General features: G+C 38.1%; 1 protein-coding gene across 1 annotated transcript in view; it reads right to left on the reverse strand.

Moving 5' to 3' along the window:
* LOC120515460 (EF-hand calcium-binding domain-containing protein 6-like) overlaps nt 1-8,699 on the reverse strand; it is a 94,022-nt gene extending 85,323 nt beyond the window's left edge. Inside the window, exon 1 of the mRNA XM_039736538.1 lies at nt 8,381-8,699. Coding sequence (XP_039592472.1) covers nt 8,381-8,699 — 319 coding nt within the window. The remainder of the gene's footprint in view (nt 1-8,380) is intronic.
* Nucleotides 8,700-19,965: the final 11,266 nt, after the last annotated feature.

Below are 19,965 nucleotides of genomic sequence, written 5' to 3' on the forward strand. Positions count from 1 at the left end.
GTCAATGGTATCAATTCCTTCATCCTCCAGGAACTGTCTGCATATTCTCGTCACATTAGGCCGGGCATTGTCGTGCACTAGGAGGAACCCAGCACCCACTGCACCAGCATAGGGTCTAACAATGGGTCCAACGATGTCATCCCGGTACCTAATGGCAGTCAAAGTGCCATTGTCTAGCCTGTAGAGGTCTGTGTGTCCCTCCATGGATATGCCGCCCCAGACCATCACTGAACCACTACCAAACCGATCATGCCGAACAATGTTACAGGCAGCATAACGTTCTCCATGGCTTCTCCAAACCCTTTCACGTCTGGTCCTGCTGATGGGTTAAGGACCTTCTATAGCCCTGTCCAGCTCCCCTGGAGTAACTGCCTGTCTCCTGGAATCTCCTCCATGCCCTTGAGACTGTGCTGGGAGACACAGCAAACCTTCTAGCAATGACACATATTGATGTGCCATCCTGGAGTAGTTGGACTACCTGTGCAACCTCTGTAGGGTCCAGGTATAGACTCATGCTACCAGTAATAATAATAATAATAATAATAATAATAATAATAATAATAATAATAATAATATATATTATTATTATTATTATTATTATTCATTTTATTTATAAGGCACTTTATATTAGAAATAAATCTCAAAGTGCTACATAAAAATATTTAACAAAGACAAAACAAGATAAAAACAGAGATAAAACAAAAATAAATGGTGGCATTCTTGTTAATATACTTAAAATAAATAATAAGCCTTTAGTTGTTTTTTAAAACAGCCCACAATCTGCTGTGTTCTCAAGTTCTGTGGTAGGGCATTACAGAGCTGTTGAGCAGCAACTTCAAAGGCTTGGTCACCCATTGTACCCATTTGCAAAATCTTGTATCTTGTAGCAGATTGTAATATAAGGAGTTCCTTAAGATATTGTGGAGCATTTCCATGAATACACTGATTAGTGAGCAAACAGAGTTTATATTCAATATGGAGGTGAATAGGGAGCCAATGAAGTGACCGAAGGATTGGTGAAATATGCTTATATTTCTTCTTCCTCATCAGGATCCTTGCAGCATTATTTTGAATTTGTTGGAGCTTTTGAAGGCTCTTGTTGGATATCCTGATGAGGAGTGCAATTACAATAGTCCAGCCTGGAGGAGACAAAGGCATGAATTAGCTTTTCAGCATCACAAAGGGAGAGGCAAGGATGGAGTTTGGCTATATTTCAGAGATGTAAGAATGCAATTTTACAGAGGTGATGGACATGTGTATCAAATGACAGATGGGAGTCTAATTTGACACCCAGATTTGTAACAGAGGGGAACAGGGTAATAGTATAACCAGAAAAGGAAGTGCAATTTACATAAGAACGAAGTTGATGGGCGGGTACCAATTAAAAGAGCTTCAGGTTTGGTGCTGTTCAGCTTAAGGAAGTTATTGGACATTCAGGCCTCAATCTCATCCAAGCAGGAGGAAAGGTTGATAGAGGTGTAAGAGAAATCGAATCCAGTCTCACATAGAACTGCATGTCATCGGCATAGCAATGGAATGAAACTCCATGCCTGCTGATGGTGTGACCCAGGGGTAGCATATAGATGTTAAAAAGGATCGGCCCAAGGACTGATCCTTGTGGGACCCCAGAGGTGACAGTGTGGGTACGAGATTTAGCATCCCCCAGGGCCACAAGCTCAGCCCTATTTGTGAGATAGGACTCGAACAACTCCAGAGCAGCACCAGAAAGTCCAATTATATGGTGGAGACGATGGAGAAGAATATTATGGTCTACTGTATGAAATGCAGCTGTGAGATCTAGGAGGATAAGGAGTGATGGAGAGCCCTGGTCAGCAGCCATCTGTACTGTGAGATGATTGGAAACCAGATTGAAATTTTTCAAAGAGATTAAATTTTTTAAGATGATCCTGAAGCTGGACCAAAACAACCTTTTCCAAAACCTTTGACAAAAATGGAAGGTTGGAAATCAGACGATAGTTTGCTATCACTTCAGGATCCAAAGAAATTTTTTTTAAATGAGGTCAAATTTTTGCAGCTTTCAAGGCCAGTGGGACTGTGCCGCTCTGGAGAGAGTGATTAATGATATCAGCAATGTGAGGGCTTGTGTCTGATACATTAGTTTTTACCAGAGGAGTAGGAAAAGAACACGTTAAGGGCCTCATCCTCTGGATGATCCCCTGAACTTAGTAGTGACACTGATTGTAGCCAAATGCAAAACTAGTGAAAAAACAGTCAGAAAAGATGAGGAGGGAAAAATGTCAGTGGCCTCCACCTGTTAAACATTCCTGTTTTGGGCGTCGTCTCATTGTTGCCCCTCTAGTGCCCCTGTTGTTAATTTAATTAACACCAAAGCAGCTGAAACTGATTGACAAGCCGCTCTGCTACTTAACTGACCAGATCAAGAGCCCAGAATTTTCATTGACTTGATGCTATACCCTGATTAAAAAGTGTATATATATATATATATATATATATATATTCTTGTATATACTGTATATCCTTGCCAAATTCAAAAAAACTTAGTCCTCGAAGAAAAATGGTTCATGCATTTTTAACGAAACACAGCACCCCACATCACTATGCTGAGGCTGTCACCCCTTTTGTCATGTTGAGTTGACAGCCTGTGCAGCTTCAATGCCAACAGATGTGGCCATGGTTCTTTACCAGGCAGCCATTTTGTGTGCTCACATCAGCCATGTTTTATGGCCATTCCGCTGCTTGCCATGAGAAGGACCCAAAGCCCAATAATATGGTGGAAGCCTGCACCTACAGTTCTTTGGTGATGTATGACTTTCTGTTGTTCCTGTTAACAATACTGCGTGCCACACAACCGCTGTTTTCCTGTCAGTCAGGGCATTGTGATGATGCAGGTTCTTTTCCATGGCTCATACTTCCCTTTAGGGGGCCTCTTGAACCTGACACTGTCCGTAATGTAACAGGACAATGAGGATGCTAAACAAAAGCAAGGGTAAAGTTGCAAAAGTGCTTTTATTACAAACAACACCACCAGTCCAAACAAAATCCCAAAATAATTGCAGTGCTTCAAATCTCATTAAATAAATAAATAATAAATAAAACCAGGGTGAAATGTGGAGGTTAAAATCCAATAAATAGTTCCATTAAAAGCGAGTTTATAATACTGACTGGAAGCAGTCCTTTTAAAAACAAAACCCGGTGCCTTCAACTGGTGGCTCCCCTGCTCCTCCAATCCGGGCCCTGCACCAGGGGAGTCGCCCTACCTGCAGTTGACTATCTCTTCCTGCTAGTCTGTTAGCTTCCCGATCCCTGCCTTCCTTTGGTTCATCCAGACCGAGACGTGGGTTCCCCAGTGACCAGGGAGCTCACGCTGTTGGCTTCAGCTTCCCAAGCCTCCAGCCCCCGCTGCCTTCCGTGGTCTTATGAGGTGATCCAACCAGCTTCCGGTCACTCCTGCTCCTCTCAAGCGCTCAGCAGGAGCAACCCAATGCATCTGACCCTGCGTGCCAGGCAATCACCCCGTTAGGGCTCACTTCCTGCTGCTACCCGTGGGCATGCTGCTTCTGCTTGCTCGCTCACTTGCTCACACTGGAATCGGCTCTCAGCTTCCAGCTTCTTCCTCCTCTAACTTCCATTCTGTCAATCTTTTTTTCTTATCCTCTGCACTCGCGCTCCTACTATATATAATGGGGACGTGGCACAGGTGCACCAATTACAGATGCGGACAATTCCTCACCTGTGCCCTTAAGTGAGGAAATGCCTGCAGCACGTCACGTCTGAGAACTGCTCCGGCCACACTACCACACTCCCTCTATAAGCCGCGATTGCGCAATTATTTATTTAAAACTGGCCTTTTAGTCTGAGCCACAGACCCGCTATATCACAGGCATGTAAGCGTTATCTTGACATGAGAAGGACCAGAATACCAATGACATGGTAGAGGTAGCATGCCCCTCTAACTTTTAGATTATGTCAATCATATCATGTTTTAAGCTCTCAATTAAGACTAAGATCAAGGTTCAAGGCCCAGTGATTCACAAGACAACACCTAGCATTTTGTATTCAACATAATAAAGGGATACATGTCTGTGTGTCTGTCTTTGCATCCATCTGGCTGCTTTGTCTCTATCATTCCAAAAGATGGTGCATTACCAACATTTTTAGTAATAAAATGTGTTGCATTTGCCATTCCAATAGATAGCATAAGTATAAACAAGTATAAGAACACCTGATTTGTGCAAATTAAAGACAAAGGAACAGAACACCAGAACTGTGAAGTGTACACTGGAAGTATAGTCTTGGCTAAACTTTATTACCCAGGATGCACTAAATTTCACAAGTCGGCTAACGTTTCAGTATTGCATTCTTCCCTATACTGTCCTATCCTGCTGGTGATAATTAGGGTAAGACTGTCTGTGATGATGTTAGCCTGGTTACAAAAGGGTAACAAAAGAATAAGGGCTTAGATAGAAGAGAATGCAGCATTTCAACATCAAAGTGAGTCAAAAACACAATGAAACACACATGGATATTCCACAGTCGAGTGCCTCTCCTTTCTGCGTTATTAGCAAAGAGCCGTTGATGTAGTTACTGATGACAACAGTTTTACTTCTGAGGAACAGACAGAAAAGCAAATGCTGTACTTCAGTTCACAAAACAAATGGCTGCTTGTCAAAGACAAAAAAACATCCAGAGTGCAATCCACTTTGATGCCATCATACACCAAATTTGTGTGAAATGTTTTCATATGAATAATTAGAATTTGAGCATCTGTGTTAAAAAAACTGATTTGGTGGGATTGACTGACATGTATGCCAACATGTGGAGTCCTTCCTTTCTTTTTGTTTGTATAGTTTAGAAGATTTGCACAAATTAATCTCATATTATGTCCCTGTTTCTTATCCTGGGTACATTTCAGATACTGTAGTTTTAAAGAAAAGATATTTGAAATGTATGTTTATTTTTTAATCAGTCATCTCAAATGCATTTCAATGTATTTTAAAATGACATTCTGGTCAGACTCGGACATCTGAAATAAGTTCAAATAAATTCTGAGATTCCTGATATATTTGGAGATATCTTAAAATAACTCAATATGGCTTCCTGTAAACTTGCCTTTGTTTTCAGAGGGACTTCCTGCCATTTCAAGATAACTTGAATTACACAGGAATCTTTTTTTAAAATATCTGGAAATGAATATCAGAAATCTAAAAAGGGTCTGAAGGTTATTCTGAGGTATCTTGAAATGTAATCCTAATGCATTTAAGATATCTTAATATTGACTCACATTTGAGATGTCTAAAATATATATTGTTAGATATCTCAATTTTGTTGAATAAGGTCTATCCTGAAGAATACTTACTGCCTTTCTTCTAACTGAAAAAGTTTAACAATTAAAAATCTAATTTAAAAAATTATCAGAAATGACACAAATGGAATGTCAGTTCTAGATGCTTTTGGGAAAAGCAGCTGATGCTAAATGAGCAGATATGTAGAAAAACAAATTGTGGCTAAATTGTAAGCAGTTGGAAGAAAACGTGTTATTCTTTTCATGAACTTTAGTTTAGATGTTATTGGATGGATAAATGATAAAATAAAGCATACTACTTAAATATTATTTGAATGCAACATCTGACACAAAGGCACTGTCAAAAACAAGCACAAAGTGAGAAACAAGATAAAGCTGCACTGGATACAATTTCACTATTACATAAACAAATAAGAGGTTATTAGAACATGATATCTCCTGTGTTTCACTGCTGAATGCAAAGATTTCTAAGGCGTTTAAAACAAACCTCTTAAATTATAGAATGTCAATACATTAATTACAAATGAAACTTCCCATGTTATTCTTGCTTTATCACTATTTTAGATGGACTCAGTTGAATTATCAGTGGCAGGCTATTGCAAGTAAATCTCACAGGGTGAACCTAAAAGGCTTCCACTCCACTGAAGAGGCCATACGTTTCTGTTCCCAAGGCAAAGGTGTCAGCTTCCACTTCAATGAGGTGTTTGCTTTGACAGTCACCTAGGTACAAGGGTAAAGTGTACAATGACTTCTTAGGTGATAATATGGATGTGCTTGTCTTTGTTCACAGCCAGGTATGCAATACAGTATATACTGTTTGAAAAAGCCAAGAAAAAACCCAGAGCAAGTGTTATGAGTATGAGTGAAAAGTCATGAAAATTTCCTATGGAACACAAACCTGATTACATTTTATATGCTACAGTTACAATTACGTATTTTTATTATGTAACAAGGACACTTCTTCAAATGCTTGCTCAGGTAACAAGTTATGTGGAGGTGCATGTTCTTCCCGTCTTCTTCTGGGAGCCCTGGTTTCTCCCATACCCTGAGATATGAAGGTTAGGCTGATATTTGGCTCTAACCTTTGTCTTGTTTGAGTGAAGGTGCCAGTGTGTGGATTCCCTGTGATGAGCTGGTATCTCACCCACAGTTGGTTCCTGCCCTGTGCCTAATGGTTTTGGCTTACCCTTCAGTTCACATTACCTGTAAGGGACTAAGTGAGTCCAGAAAATGGACAGACTAGACAGATAAAAATCAAAGTGGTAAAGGTAAAAAGAAAATAAAGCATCGTTACATAGAGTATATAGTAAGTGAGATATAATTGTTCATATACACTTTGTCAATCACCTTAGGTAGTCCTTTTGTACAAAGTGTTAGTGATCCTCTTTACTTAGTCCTTCTGGTGTTACTAGTCCTTGATAGGTAGCCTCTTTTCTAAAGTGTGGGCTTTTTTTATATTGTAAGTCTTATTAAGACTGAATAAGATTTGTGTTAATGTCTTGTTACAGTGCTATAAATTGCTTACAAATTTATCTAGTTAGCTCCATTATTAAGTGTTGTTTGTATGTCTTACATACATTTGAAAGCAGTACCATTTTTGAAAAAATAAACGTAAATTCTTCTCTATATAGACTCCATACAAACAATTTCTTGTCATATTGCATTTGCTTATTATCTCTGATTATTTAGTAATAATTATAGTAGTTTGTATGTATGTGTGAAAACAGATTTATTTTTATAGTCAATTTTTATTTTATATAGTGCCTTTCACAGTGTGCTATATTACACAGCATAGCAGGAGTTAAGCATTTTGTAGTCAAGCCTTACTGGCAAAAAATCAAAAAGGGAGACCATGATGTCTCAGAAATTGAATAGAAAAAGGTCACTTTCATAACTCTGTTGAGATAAGACATTAAACTAAAAACAGCCTCAGTATAGACACTAGAAAGGAATTTATTTATTTATTTTTTTTCCAAAAATTAAATAGTATGAGTGAAACAGTGGAGAATAATTTTAAGAAAGTGATTCCCGTATTGAAATCCATATACTGTATGTGAAATCCATATGTGTGAATAAACACCTGTGGAATCAAATTAAGGATGGAATGGCTGCATGTTTCTTGACACTGTTGCTAAGATTACTGTTGGTGAAGAGTGTGCACATTCTGTCAGCAAATAATTATCAATAAAATACATGTTTAGTGTGGATTTTCTTCAGGTGCTCTGGGTGATCTCAAAGACATGCATGTTAGTTGAACAGGCCCTAGAGTGAGTAGATTTGAGATTGTACCATGCTATCGACCGGCACTTCATCTGTGGATGGTTCATGCTTTGCTCCTACTACTGGCAGGATAGACACTGACTAACCAAGACACTGAGCTGGACTAAGCTGGTTCAGAAAAAGGACCAATGGATGTAAATCAAATCAAATTAATTTAATACATCTGGTTGTCCTCTGTGGGAGTATGTATATGAGCCAGCTCTCCTGTAGACTTCATATTTGCTTTATCTTTTGATTGATTTTTTTCACAGGAAGGATTGAATGGAGAGGTGTTTTGCTTCTTCTGTTCCGAAGAAACATTTATTGCTGCATCCATATCTGCCTTATTTCTTTTTTATTCTATTAATAAGCATGTGATCACAAAAAACATAATACATAAGCAAAAAATAATATAAATGCATTTCTTGTATTTGGGTCATTTTTGGCTTAAATCAGAACTGTTATTAATAAACATAACACTTATATGGTTTTAGAAGATTGTCATTTCTGCATTTTGTACATCTTTAAAGTAAATATAAGAATGTAATCTGTGGCAAAATTAAAGGTTTACATGTGTTTGTTAGAAAAATCACCTCTTATATGTAAAAATCCAAAAATCTAAATCTTTCATTGTCAATATTTTGTAAAATGTGACACAAAAAAGGCCTTTTTGGACAAAATGTGTATCTTAGTAGGGGTACGCTAAATTATTATCTAGCAAAATACTTGAGGTGTTGGCATATTTGGAGGAGCAATGCCCAACAACAGAGAGTACATGCTGTTCTTTAATTCATGGACAGTAGAGGTTAGTTATTTTTTACTATATAAAATACTCACCCAGATTTGCCCATTTGTCCAGCTTTGTCCAGGTATCCAGTTTGTTCAACTTATGTTTTTTGTAAATCTGCTCCAAAGAGGAGCCCGATCTTTCCTGTGTGAAGGAATCTCGGCCACACTCAGCTCTTCTCCTGCTCCCCTGGGGAAGCTCCCAAGATGCAGACTTCACATCCCTCTGGCTTCTACAACCTTGTGCAGAGAACCCAGCTATTGAGATAGTGTCAGGGTCCCCCAGTCTCTTCAAAGGATGAATTATTTCAGGAAGCTTGGCTGAGATCCCCAAATGTGAAGACGGCCTTTTATTGCTCACTGCAGCCATTGTCTTGTCTGTGTGTCTTGAATGAAAGCAACTACTGTTGATTTGTTTCAGAAGAAAGTAGAATAAACAACTTGGGGTTGCTCTGGGCAACTGACTGTCGTCTTAATGCTTAAAGGGATAATCAGTACAGGGAGCACAGCAGTCTTGGAAGGACTCTGTGGCCATGTATATTAATGTTTGAGATTAGGAAAGTGTGGTAAAACCAACCCGTTTAATTTCTAAACCTGACACATAGTTGTATACTGTGGCAAATTATCAAGTTGTGTCTACTGTTAAGTCCAATAATAAGGACACGCTTTCTAATTAAACAAAACATACAGAACCACTGAAGAGTAAAGTAAATATTCTTCAAAGAGAGAGAGAGAAAAAAAGGAATGTAACATTCTTTTAAATCCACTTAATCCATTTCAGGTTGTTCAGGAGCCAGAGTATATTTTAGTAGGACTTAATGCACGAATCAGCTCTGGACAGGACATCATTCCATCACAGGGAAAAATCATGCACACCCTGCACAATTAATTCTAACTCACAATGTTTTGGAACATGGAAGGGACAATCTATTCAGGAAGACATTACGGACAAGGTGCACAGTCCTCTACAGTGACTGAGTATAGAATTCAAAACCAGGTGATTTGTAAGACAGCAATGCTAACCACTACACCACCGGATTAAAGAAAAAAATAAAATTCACTAAGTGTAGGTGCACATCTACTTTGTAGATATTAGTCAAGGGCCGACTGGTTATTGCCCTCTTTTTGTTTATGTTGGAGAGTATGCCCCCATTCCTGCATTACTATTCAAAAGTGTGGGGTCACCTAGACAAGTTTAATGTTTTTGATGTATATTGATTATTAAGATACCATTAAAATGATTTAAAAATAGCAAAGAACTTACTAGTGTATATACAGGCTATTACTGTTTCATAGGTGGCCAAAATGAAACAGCTTTCTCTAGGATGCTGAGCATAATGTACTTTTCCAATCATCTTCTGTCTAATGCTGTGTTTTTTGGCCCATTTTAACCATTTCCTTCTATTTGCCAGTTTAACATATGGCTTTTTCTTTAAAACTCTGCCTCTAAGGCCAGCATCCCAGAATCGTCTTTTCTCTGTTGCAAAGTACACCAATATTTGGTGTGTATTTAAAGAAGTCAATCAAAGACCAGTAAGGTGTTTATTTCTCAAACTACAGATTCTGATGTACTTATCCTCTTACGCAGTTGTCCGTTTTGGCCTTCCCCCTCTTTTTCTATCCTGGTTAGATCTTGTTTGCCCTTTTCTCTCAAGACAGTAATAGACACATTTGTATGAAATCTTCAATGTCTTGGCAATCTATCATATAGAGTAACGTTTATTCTGCAAATAAAACAAAAGACATGTTTCTTGAGAAAGCTGTTTCATTTTGGGCATTTTGAATCCAGAACTTAATTTTAGGAATGCAACCCAAGTGAACAGAATAACAGGTTTCAGAGGTGCTAATGCAATGTGATACAGTAAATAACCAAGCCTTGACACAAAATGAGGTTTGGGGTAGCCTCCCACGTACTTGTAAATGGCTTCAAAATATAAGCAGGAGGTTGTGAAAAAATGGTCTTTACTGACCATTGAGTCCAAAACAGAACTGAGATTTGGTACAGACAGGGTGGGTTTTCAAGTTGAAAGGATTAAGCGACGTCTTCAAGGGTGGAACCGGAAGTGATGTCACCAGGGGTGGAACCCGAAGTGACATTAAATGCTCCAGGCAGAATTTCCCGCATCTGGTCTGCGGGGAAAAAACAGAAAGGGTCATTGCACTCTCCCTAGGTCCAACCGGGAATTACCTTTTTATGAGCCCATTTAGCTGCTTCCCTTAAGCATGTGTGTGACAGCAATTACAAAGGTTTTTATAATAACCAATTATCATGTAAAAATGATTAATTAAGGATAAGCCAAGAGAATTTACTATTAGGACACTGAAGGAATTGCTGCTGAAAATTGGGCTTTGCAGCCATATGTGAATAATAAATTAAAGATCAGCAATTTCAAACAGTAATAGACATTATAAACACTAGCAATGCTTTGGCTATATTTATAAATCAATTTAATAGTATCTTGATAATAAAAGGTATCAATTTCTATCAAAACATGAAAGTTCTGGGTGACCCCAAACTTTAGAAAGGTAGTGTACATTTCTCAACTGATGTTTCTTCCTCAGGGGACCACAGCTTAGAGCAATACACTGGCTACTACAGACTGTGTACATCGAAAAACCTGAGTCTCCTTAGGAAGTACAGTCTGCTCTGGCCAGTCCAAGTTTGTTGTTTATGTGAACCCCATAGGAACTTGCAGCTCTACACCACTTCCATGACCTCCCCCTGACTGATGGCTAGTCTCAGAGTCTCTTTGGCATGCTGGAAGTCCATCTTTTGTTTTGCCGTTGTTGAGCTGCAGGTGATTCTCCCTGTGCCACAGGACAAAGTCCTCCACAAGCCTTCTGTACTTCGAGTCAACTCCAATATTAATGCAATCAATGATGGAGGAGTCATGTGAGAGTTTCTGTAGATGGCAAATGTTGGTATTATCTGGAAATCTGTTGTTTAAAGGATAAACCAGAAGAGAGACAGAACAATTCCATAAAGTGCCCCCGTATTACACACAATCATTTCTGACTCACAGTCCTTCAGTCTCACAAACTGTTGTCAGATGATTAGGTAGTCCATGATTAAGAAGATTGTGGGGGTATGAAGATGCAAAGCCTTGAGCTTTTTCCCCAGTCAATGAGGCTGAATGGTGTTAAAGACACTGGAAAAATCAAAGAACATTATCCTGACTGTGATGCCAACTGTCCAAGTGGGAGTAGGCTCTGTAGAGCATGTAGATCAGAGCATCCTCCACATATATATGTGTGTGATTTTATAAAACCAGGGGTAAGAGCTGTTTCTGATCCTGGCTCTCAAAAGATCATGATGTATGAATAACTGAGCAATTGGTCTTTAGTCCTTGGCATCGACTGGAATGCCCTTCCTTTGGCACTGGGACCAAAAAGTATGTTTTCCACAGTTGAGAAACCTGCAAATTCAGGGATAGAGTGAATGGGTGCAGAAGGGCCCCACAGAGATGGCTGGCACATGTTTTCAGGACCCTGAGGCTGATTAGCTAGCTGATTAGCTAAACAAACAAGCTTCATGGACTGAATGGCTTCCTCTCATTTGTCAAATTTACTATTCTTTTTATGTTCTTATTGTTCCATCTAGCCCCGCAGCCTTTCCCCAGCTCTCTCCTCACCTGATCAGCTGAGACAGTCTAGGAAGTGGAAGGGGACTAAAGACCACAGGTGTGATTTCATTGTAAAAGAAGGTCATGCTGTGCAGAGATGGCAAATGGTATTCCAGAACTTCCTCAGCTTGCACGCAGAAGATTAGTAGTGTTAGCAAGGGCTGGACTGACCAGAATGAGTCAAATCTGTTGAAGAAATGGTTCAGTTCATTAGCTCTGCTTTTGTTCCCTTCCTCTGCAAGTTTTACAGCCTGCTTGTAGCCAGTGACAGTCATCATCCTGTTCCACACTTCCTTCACATTGTTCTGCTAAAACTTGCAGACCATTTTGTCCCTGTAGTGAGCTTTCTCCCACATGATTTCCTCCATATCTCCAGTCGTTCAGTGACAATATAAAAAAAAAGCCAGGAAACAAACCAAGACTGCAATATAATAGTGATGTTATGGGTAGAGGTAAGTGGGGGCAAAATGACCACTGTTTAAAACAGTTTCAATAGACCAAGTATATTAATTGAACAGAGTTAGCATACTCTTCTCAACTGAAGGAAGATTTTCATAAGGTTACATTTCGCAAAAATTGTATCAGTACAAAATGTACGTTTCTTACAGAAATTCAGCAGTGTTAGTGGATACTTTTGACTGTATTGTCCTTACATGCTTTAATACATTCATTTTCAAAATGCTCATATTCAGTGAAGGTTTACCTGAAAGCTTTGAAACTCAATTTTTTTGTTGATAGTAATTTGCACATACTCATAAGAGACCTAGGAGTATTTGTTATACTCTTCACAATCTCTGTCACTTCAAAAGGCTTATATAAAAACAGTCTGAATTTCACCCTCATAGCCACTTCTTTACTTCTACAATAACCTCATCATCATTCACAAATCCTTTCTAACAGATAGCATTTTGGGAGCTCCAAACAGGTGTAAATACATTTAAAGTACTTATGAATGCTTCTTGATTATTTCCTCTCCACCAAAAACTTTAAAAACAGCATTTTGTTTGAAATGCATATCATTGCAGTATGTATGTTTAGAGATAACTGAACATGAATTAGGAAATGGATAGTTCCAGAGCTCTATATAGTGTGAAAATTTAAATTAACCACATAAGTTGCAGACATTTCCTGTAAATTTTGAATAGAATATAGAAACCTTTGCAAAATGTTTTATGCAATCCTTATTATTCTTGGTCACTGCTGGATCTACCTTGGCAGCATCAGGTGCAAAACTGATAACTTTGGCATTGAAGAAATTACAGTAAATCCTGTCCAGAATTGGTTCCTGTTCTGTGTCTGATGCTACTGGACCAAGACCTGCAGGTTAGGTTAATTGACAATTCCAAATTGGCCCCCTGTATGAAAGTGTGGGATCTGTTATTGACTTGCACTCTATCAAAAACTGTATCCTGCCTTATACACAGTGTTGCTAGAATTGGCTCTGGTCTACCTCAACCCAGAACCCTCACCTGAAGTGAATACAGTATGTATTGTATACACAGTGCCCTCCATACTATTAGGTGCAAAGACACATTTATCCTTGTTTAGCCCTCTGCTTCAGTTTAAAATTACAATCAAAAAAATTAATTGTGATTAAAGTGCACATTGTGTGCTTTAATTTAAGGGTATTTGTATACATTTTGGTAACACCATGCAGAAATGACAACACTTTTTATAAATGATCTCCTCATTTAAATTAAAGTCCGCAATGTGCACTTTAATCTCAAATGAATTGTTTGGTTTTTAATTTTAAACAAGGAAAAATGTTTCTTTGTCCTAAACATTATGAAGGACACTGAATAAATGTATACAATATACAGTTGTTTGTTTGTTACAGTGTCTAGGACATAGATGGATATGGTGAGTTCATTAAATTATTCAGTACCCAAAGTAAAAGTTGGTGGAACCATGTGCTTAAATTGCTTTCTAAGTCTTTACAGCTAATGTATGCACACATACACACCCCACACAATAGAGCAAAACAATATTCTACAACAATGGACCATGTTTTTCTAAACAAGTCTGTTCAGATAGTAGGTATCCCTGTCTATCAGGTTGAACTGCTTTCTTGCTCCTCCACCAAATGCCTCAGCTTAGCAAGCAAAAGGCTCCTCTTACTTCCCGTATTGAACTTACATGTACAATATGTAAAAAACAAACAAACAAAAAATATATATATATATATATATCTTACTAGTACATCTTATTAGAATGTATTTCTGGAAAATACAGTATGAAGTGTTTCAGTATGTTATATAGATATACTGTAGCAATCATTGTCGTTTATAATTGAATCATCTCCTATTTTATGGTCTTAAAACAAAATATACTTTTATTCTTCCACCCAAGCAACTTTTCATTTTATATAGCTACTTTGCCTCTTTTAGGGGAATGGAGCCTACTCCAGTGGCAACAATTATAAGACTAGATCCAGTCTTGCAAGAAAATCCAGTTTATAATAAATATATATTTTTAATGAGCATATATTGTTATTGTTTTAAAAATATTGCCCACCATATAAATAACATATTACAGTGTCACATTATGTTGAAAAGTTAGAAATGATGCAACTAATAGAAAAAAAAATCATTAATTCATGGATGTTTTCAAACACAGAGGAAGATGAATGAAAAAGTAAGAAAACGGATAGCTGTAGTGATGAAATATCAGATGTTAGGAAAATTAGGATGATGTTGTTTAATCATTGGAAGTGAAAGGCAGAGAGTGACTGTGTGAAGGAGGTTGTGCGACAGAGGAGTTGACAAAAACCCATGGATGGAACTGGTGGAAGATCACATGGGATGAGTTGCTCCTAATTCCCTACCACTAAAAATACTCAAGAATACAAAATATGGAGGAAGTGAATTTGCTGGTGTGGAAAGCGTACCCCCAGACACAGACAGACTGACACCAGGATGTCCAAAACACACTTCTTTTATTTATTTTTTCACTGCACCACAATGTTCTCACACCAACTCCCTCCACTGTCTTCTTCTTCTTCTTCTTTCTCTCTCTTGACCTCCTTCCTCCTCCTCACAAGCTTTGTCTCCTTCCTCCCAACTCTGGCTCATCTACTGGAGGGAGGCTTCCCCTTTTATTATGACCCGGATGAGCCGCAGGTTCTCACCTTGACGTCACCTCCTGGTGTGATGGAAGTGTCAGCAAAGCACCTGGAAGCACTCCGGGTGTCCTCCGAATTACTTCCTGCAGCACTTCCTGGTGTGGCGGAAGTGCTGCCATCCAGGCTTCTCTAACTGTCAGGGCGCCCCTGGTCGGTGGCCACGTCCTCTCATAAAGAGCGTCCCAGCTCCGTCCCTGTGGCCCCCAAATAGCCCCGGGCGGCTGCCCTCTCGTGGCCGAGGAGTAACATTGTCCAAGTCGGGGACTATCCATGCGTCCCGGCCGGGCAGTGTCCCCGGACATCTGTGACAGTGGGCATACTGATAAATTTTGATGCATCCCAATAATGGTTACATTAATAGATAGATAGATAGATAGATAGATAGATAGATAGATAGATAGATAGATAGATAGATAGATACTTTATTAATATGCTAGACTACACAAATGTCTATATAATATAATGTTTAAGTTATTCATGCAAATTAATAAAGAAGTAGTGTTAGGATATATGGCTTCAAGTCAGATACTAAAACTATCATTGACTTTTCTATGCAAAGGATTCTGGTATGATGTATACTTATGTACATCATTGTATTTAAAACATGGTGTCCATTATTGTAATTTACTCCTATGCCCTTATCTTTCCTCTCTCATACATGTTTATGATTCTTGTAATTTGGGTGGGACTCTTTCACCTTAAAAAATAAGTCTGATATTTTTCAAGTCGAAATTATTTCTTTACAAACATGGTTTATATGTATGTGCCATGCAAAACTGTGTTTCAAAGTCCAGTGATGTCTATAAATTTCAAAAAAATATCTTGCCCACAATAGCTTTTTACACCAGAGTCAATGGGGCACAGGTATAACTGGAAAAGCTAAGCCTTAAAACTTACTCAATACGTCCATTTTTCAAGCTAAGACAGTGGTTGAGTACTGATCTGCATCTTGCAATTACACACATATTGGAAAACAAATTATATATGTCATTTATGAACAAAGAACACTTATATTATGAGATTCAGTCATTTTCAAATAAAACCAGCTGTATGCACTACACCAACAGTTGTAGTCTTCCACAATAACCTTTCACACCAAACCCAACTACCCTCTACACACACACACACACTCCATCCTGGGAATGGTTTTCTCCAAATCAGACCAAATCACAGTGCTTTGTGGTTGGATTTGTTTTTATTTACTTTCATATTTATGTGACAATTCACACAAGCAAGTACAAAACATATTCTTACCTTGAGAACAATAGGAATATCTGATAAAATTATTATTTCCAGATCCCTTTTATTGTCACAAAAACTCATTGGAAACATGAAAGGCAAAGTTTCTTTTATCAAAACTCGAAGGGGGCATTTTTGGTAAGAATTAGAATTTTATTTACTGGTGGTGCTTTGTGCCCCATAGCTTTTTTAGAAAACACTGGATTTTGGGACATAATTTAATGTTACAAACTGTATATATATCATGTTTGCGAAGAAATGACTTCAATTTGAAAAATACTGAACATATCCTTTAATTAGTTGTTTGGAGCCTGCGGGTAAAAGTTATAGCCATAACAAAGCATATGGGCATTCACTAACTTGTGGATAACTGTTTTCCAACTGTATTTTTGTGAATGTCCTTTTTAACAAGTTTGTTGAACATTATGACTATTTTTTGATTTGACCTCCTGCATTTTGGATTTTTTTTGGTTCTTGGTTTAGCAGAATTAGTATTGTTTTTTATTGTATTACCTGTTTCTTTTGTTCCTTTCTTTTGGATTTTGGTTTCCTTTTGTATATATTTGCATTTATTGTAGCATGGTTATGTACTGTCTGAATAGGGAGGCGGTAAAAGAAAAGGAAGAGAAGAAGACCAGGACATGGGACCATCATAAATCAGAGTTAAAAGCTTTGAGTTATAATAGAAAGGAAAGAAACCAAGTAACTTAATACATAAATTTTCTCCAAGTAGGCCCTAGCAGGAGGATTGTTATCTTGGTTTTAAGTTCGTTCTGATGGCGACTCTTGAGTAACATCTGGCTCCTTGGTTCCTGGATACACATATATTTCTCTCTTTGCAAATTAAGAATTCTATAAGCATTTATGCGTCGGTGTTGAATGCTGGAAGGTCTGGATTGAAACAAGAAATATGGTTGGAGCCCATACTGCTTTCTTTCTAAAATGTGGTGACTATGCAAAATTCCAACAAACAGGAAGGAATTAATAGTGATTGGTCACAATTCCTTCACAATACATGAAGGTTGCCTAATGTTCATTAGCTATACTGCAAAATGATCTCTCTGATATAGTTTAGACTAGCTTCAGCTGAATCTGGAGGCCAGAATTAACAACCAATTGGAACAGGAAGGAGAGGGTTGTGACACCTGTCATTGGGGCCAAAACAGTCATTCTTTCCTTCTCTGTGCATTTGGATTCGACCATATGTGCTATGTAAAGGAATTTATGCAAATTTTAAAGATCAGGTTTCTTTCAGAAATATTAAAAATATCTGCCCCTCTATCCTTGATGGATCAACTTCTGATCTTTTTCTGTCTTCCCCTATTCCATCAACACTGGATAGTCTTGTTGACTATTAGAACTCAGCCCTTCATTTAGCACTTGATAAAACAGCTCCTTTAAAACATGAGGCGGTGTCTTTTAAGTGTTCATCTCCATGGTACAATTCAGAATTACAGTCTATGAAAGCAGCTGGCTGACGCCTTGAGAAAATGGCCTCACTGTGCATATCAAGGCTTTCTCTGATCACCAATGGGTTTACAGAGATGCACTAACTGCAGCCAAGAACACACATTATGGCAAATAAAAGAAAGTGGCCATGATAAACCAAGGGTTTTGTTCTCTGTAGTTAATAAACTAATTCAACCGGCATCTAGCCCAATTACCTCCTCTATTGAAGTTTGTGAAAAATTCCTCTACTTTTCTGAAATGAAATTGAAGATCTAAATAATTCAACTAACATAAATCCATCATCTGTTTATATCTTTGCTTGTCTTCCTACTCCACCCAGCTCCTTTTCTAAATTCTCACCAGTCACATCTGCATTTGTTAATGACTTGCTTCATAAGATGAGGCCGACTACTTGTGTACTGGACCCCATTATTACCACACTTCTTAAATCCTGCCTTCATGCCATAATCCAGACTGTTACGACAATAATAAAAACATCCTTTCACACTGGCACTGCTCCAGCCACTTTTAAAATCACTTCTGTAAACCCAAAGTTAAAAACGTCTGGTCTTCATGCTGACGATCTTAACAATTTATGGCCTATTTCTCATTTACCTTTTCTGTCAAAAGTTCTTGAGTGATTTGTAGCCTCCCAACTCACCAATTACTTAACCTCTAATAAATTGATGGAACACTTTCAGTCTGCTTTCAGGGCACAGCACAGTTGTGAAACTGCTTTGCTTCTGGTAACTAATGATTTGCTTATGGAAGCAGACTCTGGACAAACCAGCATATTAATTTTGTTAGATCTTAGTGTAGCATTTGAAACCATTAGACATGGCATTCCAGTGTCCAGAATAGAGAACATTCTGGGTGTCTCTGGCACTGCCCTCCAGTGGTTTAAGTCCTATCTGACTGATAGGTGAGTGTTTGTTAGACTTGGCAACAACAGGTCCAGGTCTGACCTTGGCCTTCTTCTCTTCTGTATTTATATGCTTTCCTTTGGCCATATCATTAATAGCTATGGACTGGGTTATAATTTTTATGCAGATGATACTCAACTCTGCTTCAATGTTAAAAGTGAAATTTCATCAGGGCTTTCTCAGCTCACAACTTGACTCAATGAAATTAAAACCTGGAGGAAGCAGAACTCTTTTAAATTAAACTGTAAACAAATGGAACTCCTGCAAATTGGCACTAAAGGGCAACTTAAGAAAATTAGCTCCTTTTTAGTCACTCTTGACAGCGATCTCATCAGACCTTCTTCTGAAGCAAGGAATTTTGGTGTCATCTTTGATTCTTGCCTTTCTTATTCCACCCACATACACCACATTAGGAAACGTTCTTACTTCCACCTCTGTAACATATCCCTTGTTCGCTCATTCCTCTCCTTTTGTAATGCTAAAACACTTTTCTATGCTTTTATCACATACCGGATCAACTATTGTAACTCCTTATTGGCAGGTGGCCCTTCTAATCTTATATCACAGCTCCATGCTGGAAGAGTCCTTACATGAACCAGCAACAGTGAGCACACAACACCCATCCTGCTTCACCTTCACTGTCTTACAGTATTGAATATCAAATCCTATTATTAACCTGCAAAGCTTTAAATGGCCTTGCACCAGACTACATCAGTGACCTTCTCCATCACTATGCTCCTGTTCACCAATTAAGGTCCTCTGATTCTGGCAATCTTGCTGTGCTCCACACTAACTTGCACTCTGTGAGAGACAGAGCCTTCATCTGTACAACACCCAGACTTTGAAATGACCTGCCTAAATTAATTACATCAGCTGACTCCATTCATTCCTTTAAAAAACAACTTAAAACTCATCTTTTCAGGAAGGTGTTTAACTTGACCTAACATTCTACCTCCTCTTTCAATCTTCCTCTCTGTCCAGATGCTCAGGATAATTTGGATGCGTGTTAAATCACACATTGTGTTATTTGTTCAGGCTTTTCTTTTAGTATTAAATTTAGTATTTTACTCTGGTTTATTGTCTTTTATTCTATTTAATGCTTTGTATCTCCTGTATTTATCTGTTTAGTGTTCTGTGCAGAAATATTTGTGCCCAATGTTACATATACCCTGCTGTTTAAATAAGCACCTTGAGCAAGGGAAAGGTGCTATATAAATAAAATGTATTATTATTATTATTATTATTATTATTATTATTATTATTATTATTACTAACAGCATT

The sequence above is a fragment of the Polypterus senegalus genome, chromosome 1, assembly GCF_016835505.1.
Source record: "Polypterus senegalus isolate Bchr_013 chromosome 1, ASM1683550v1, whole genome shotgun sequence".
In the NCBI taxonomy this organism is placed as follows: Eukaryota; Metazoa; Chordata; class Cladistia; order Polypteriformes; family Polypteridae; genus Polypterus; species Polypterus senegalus.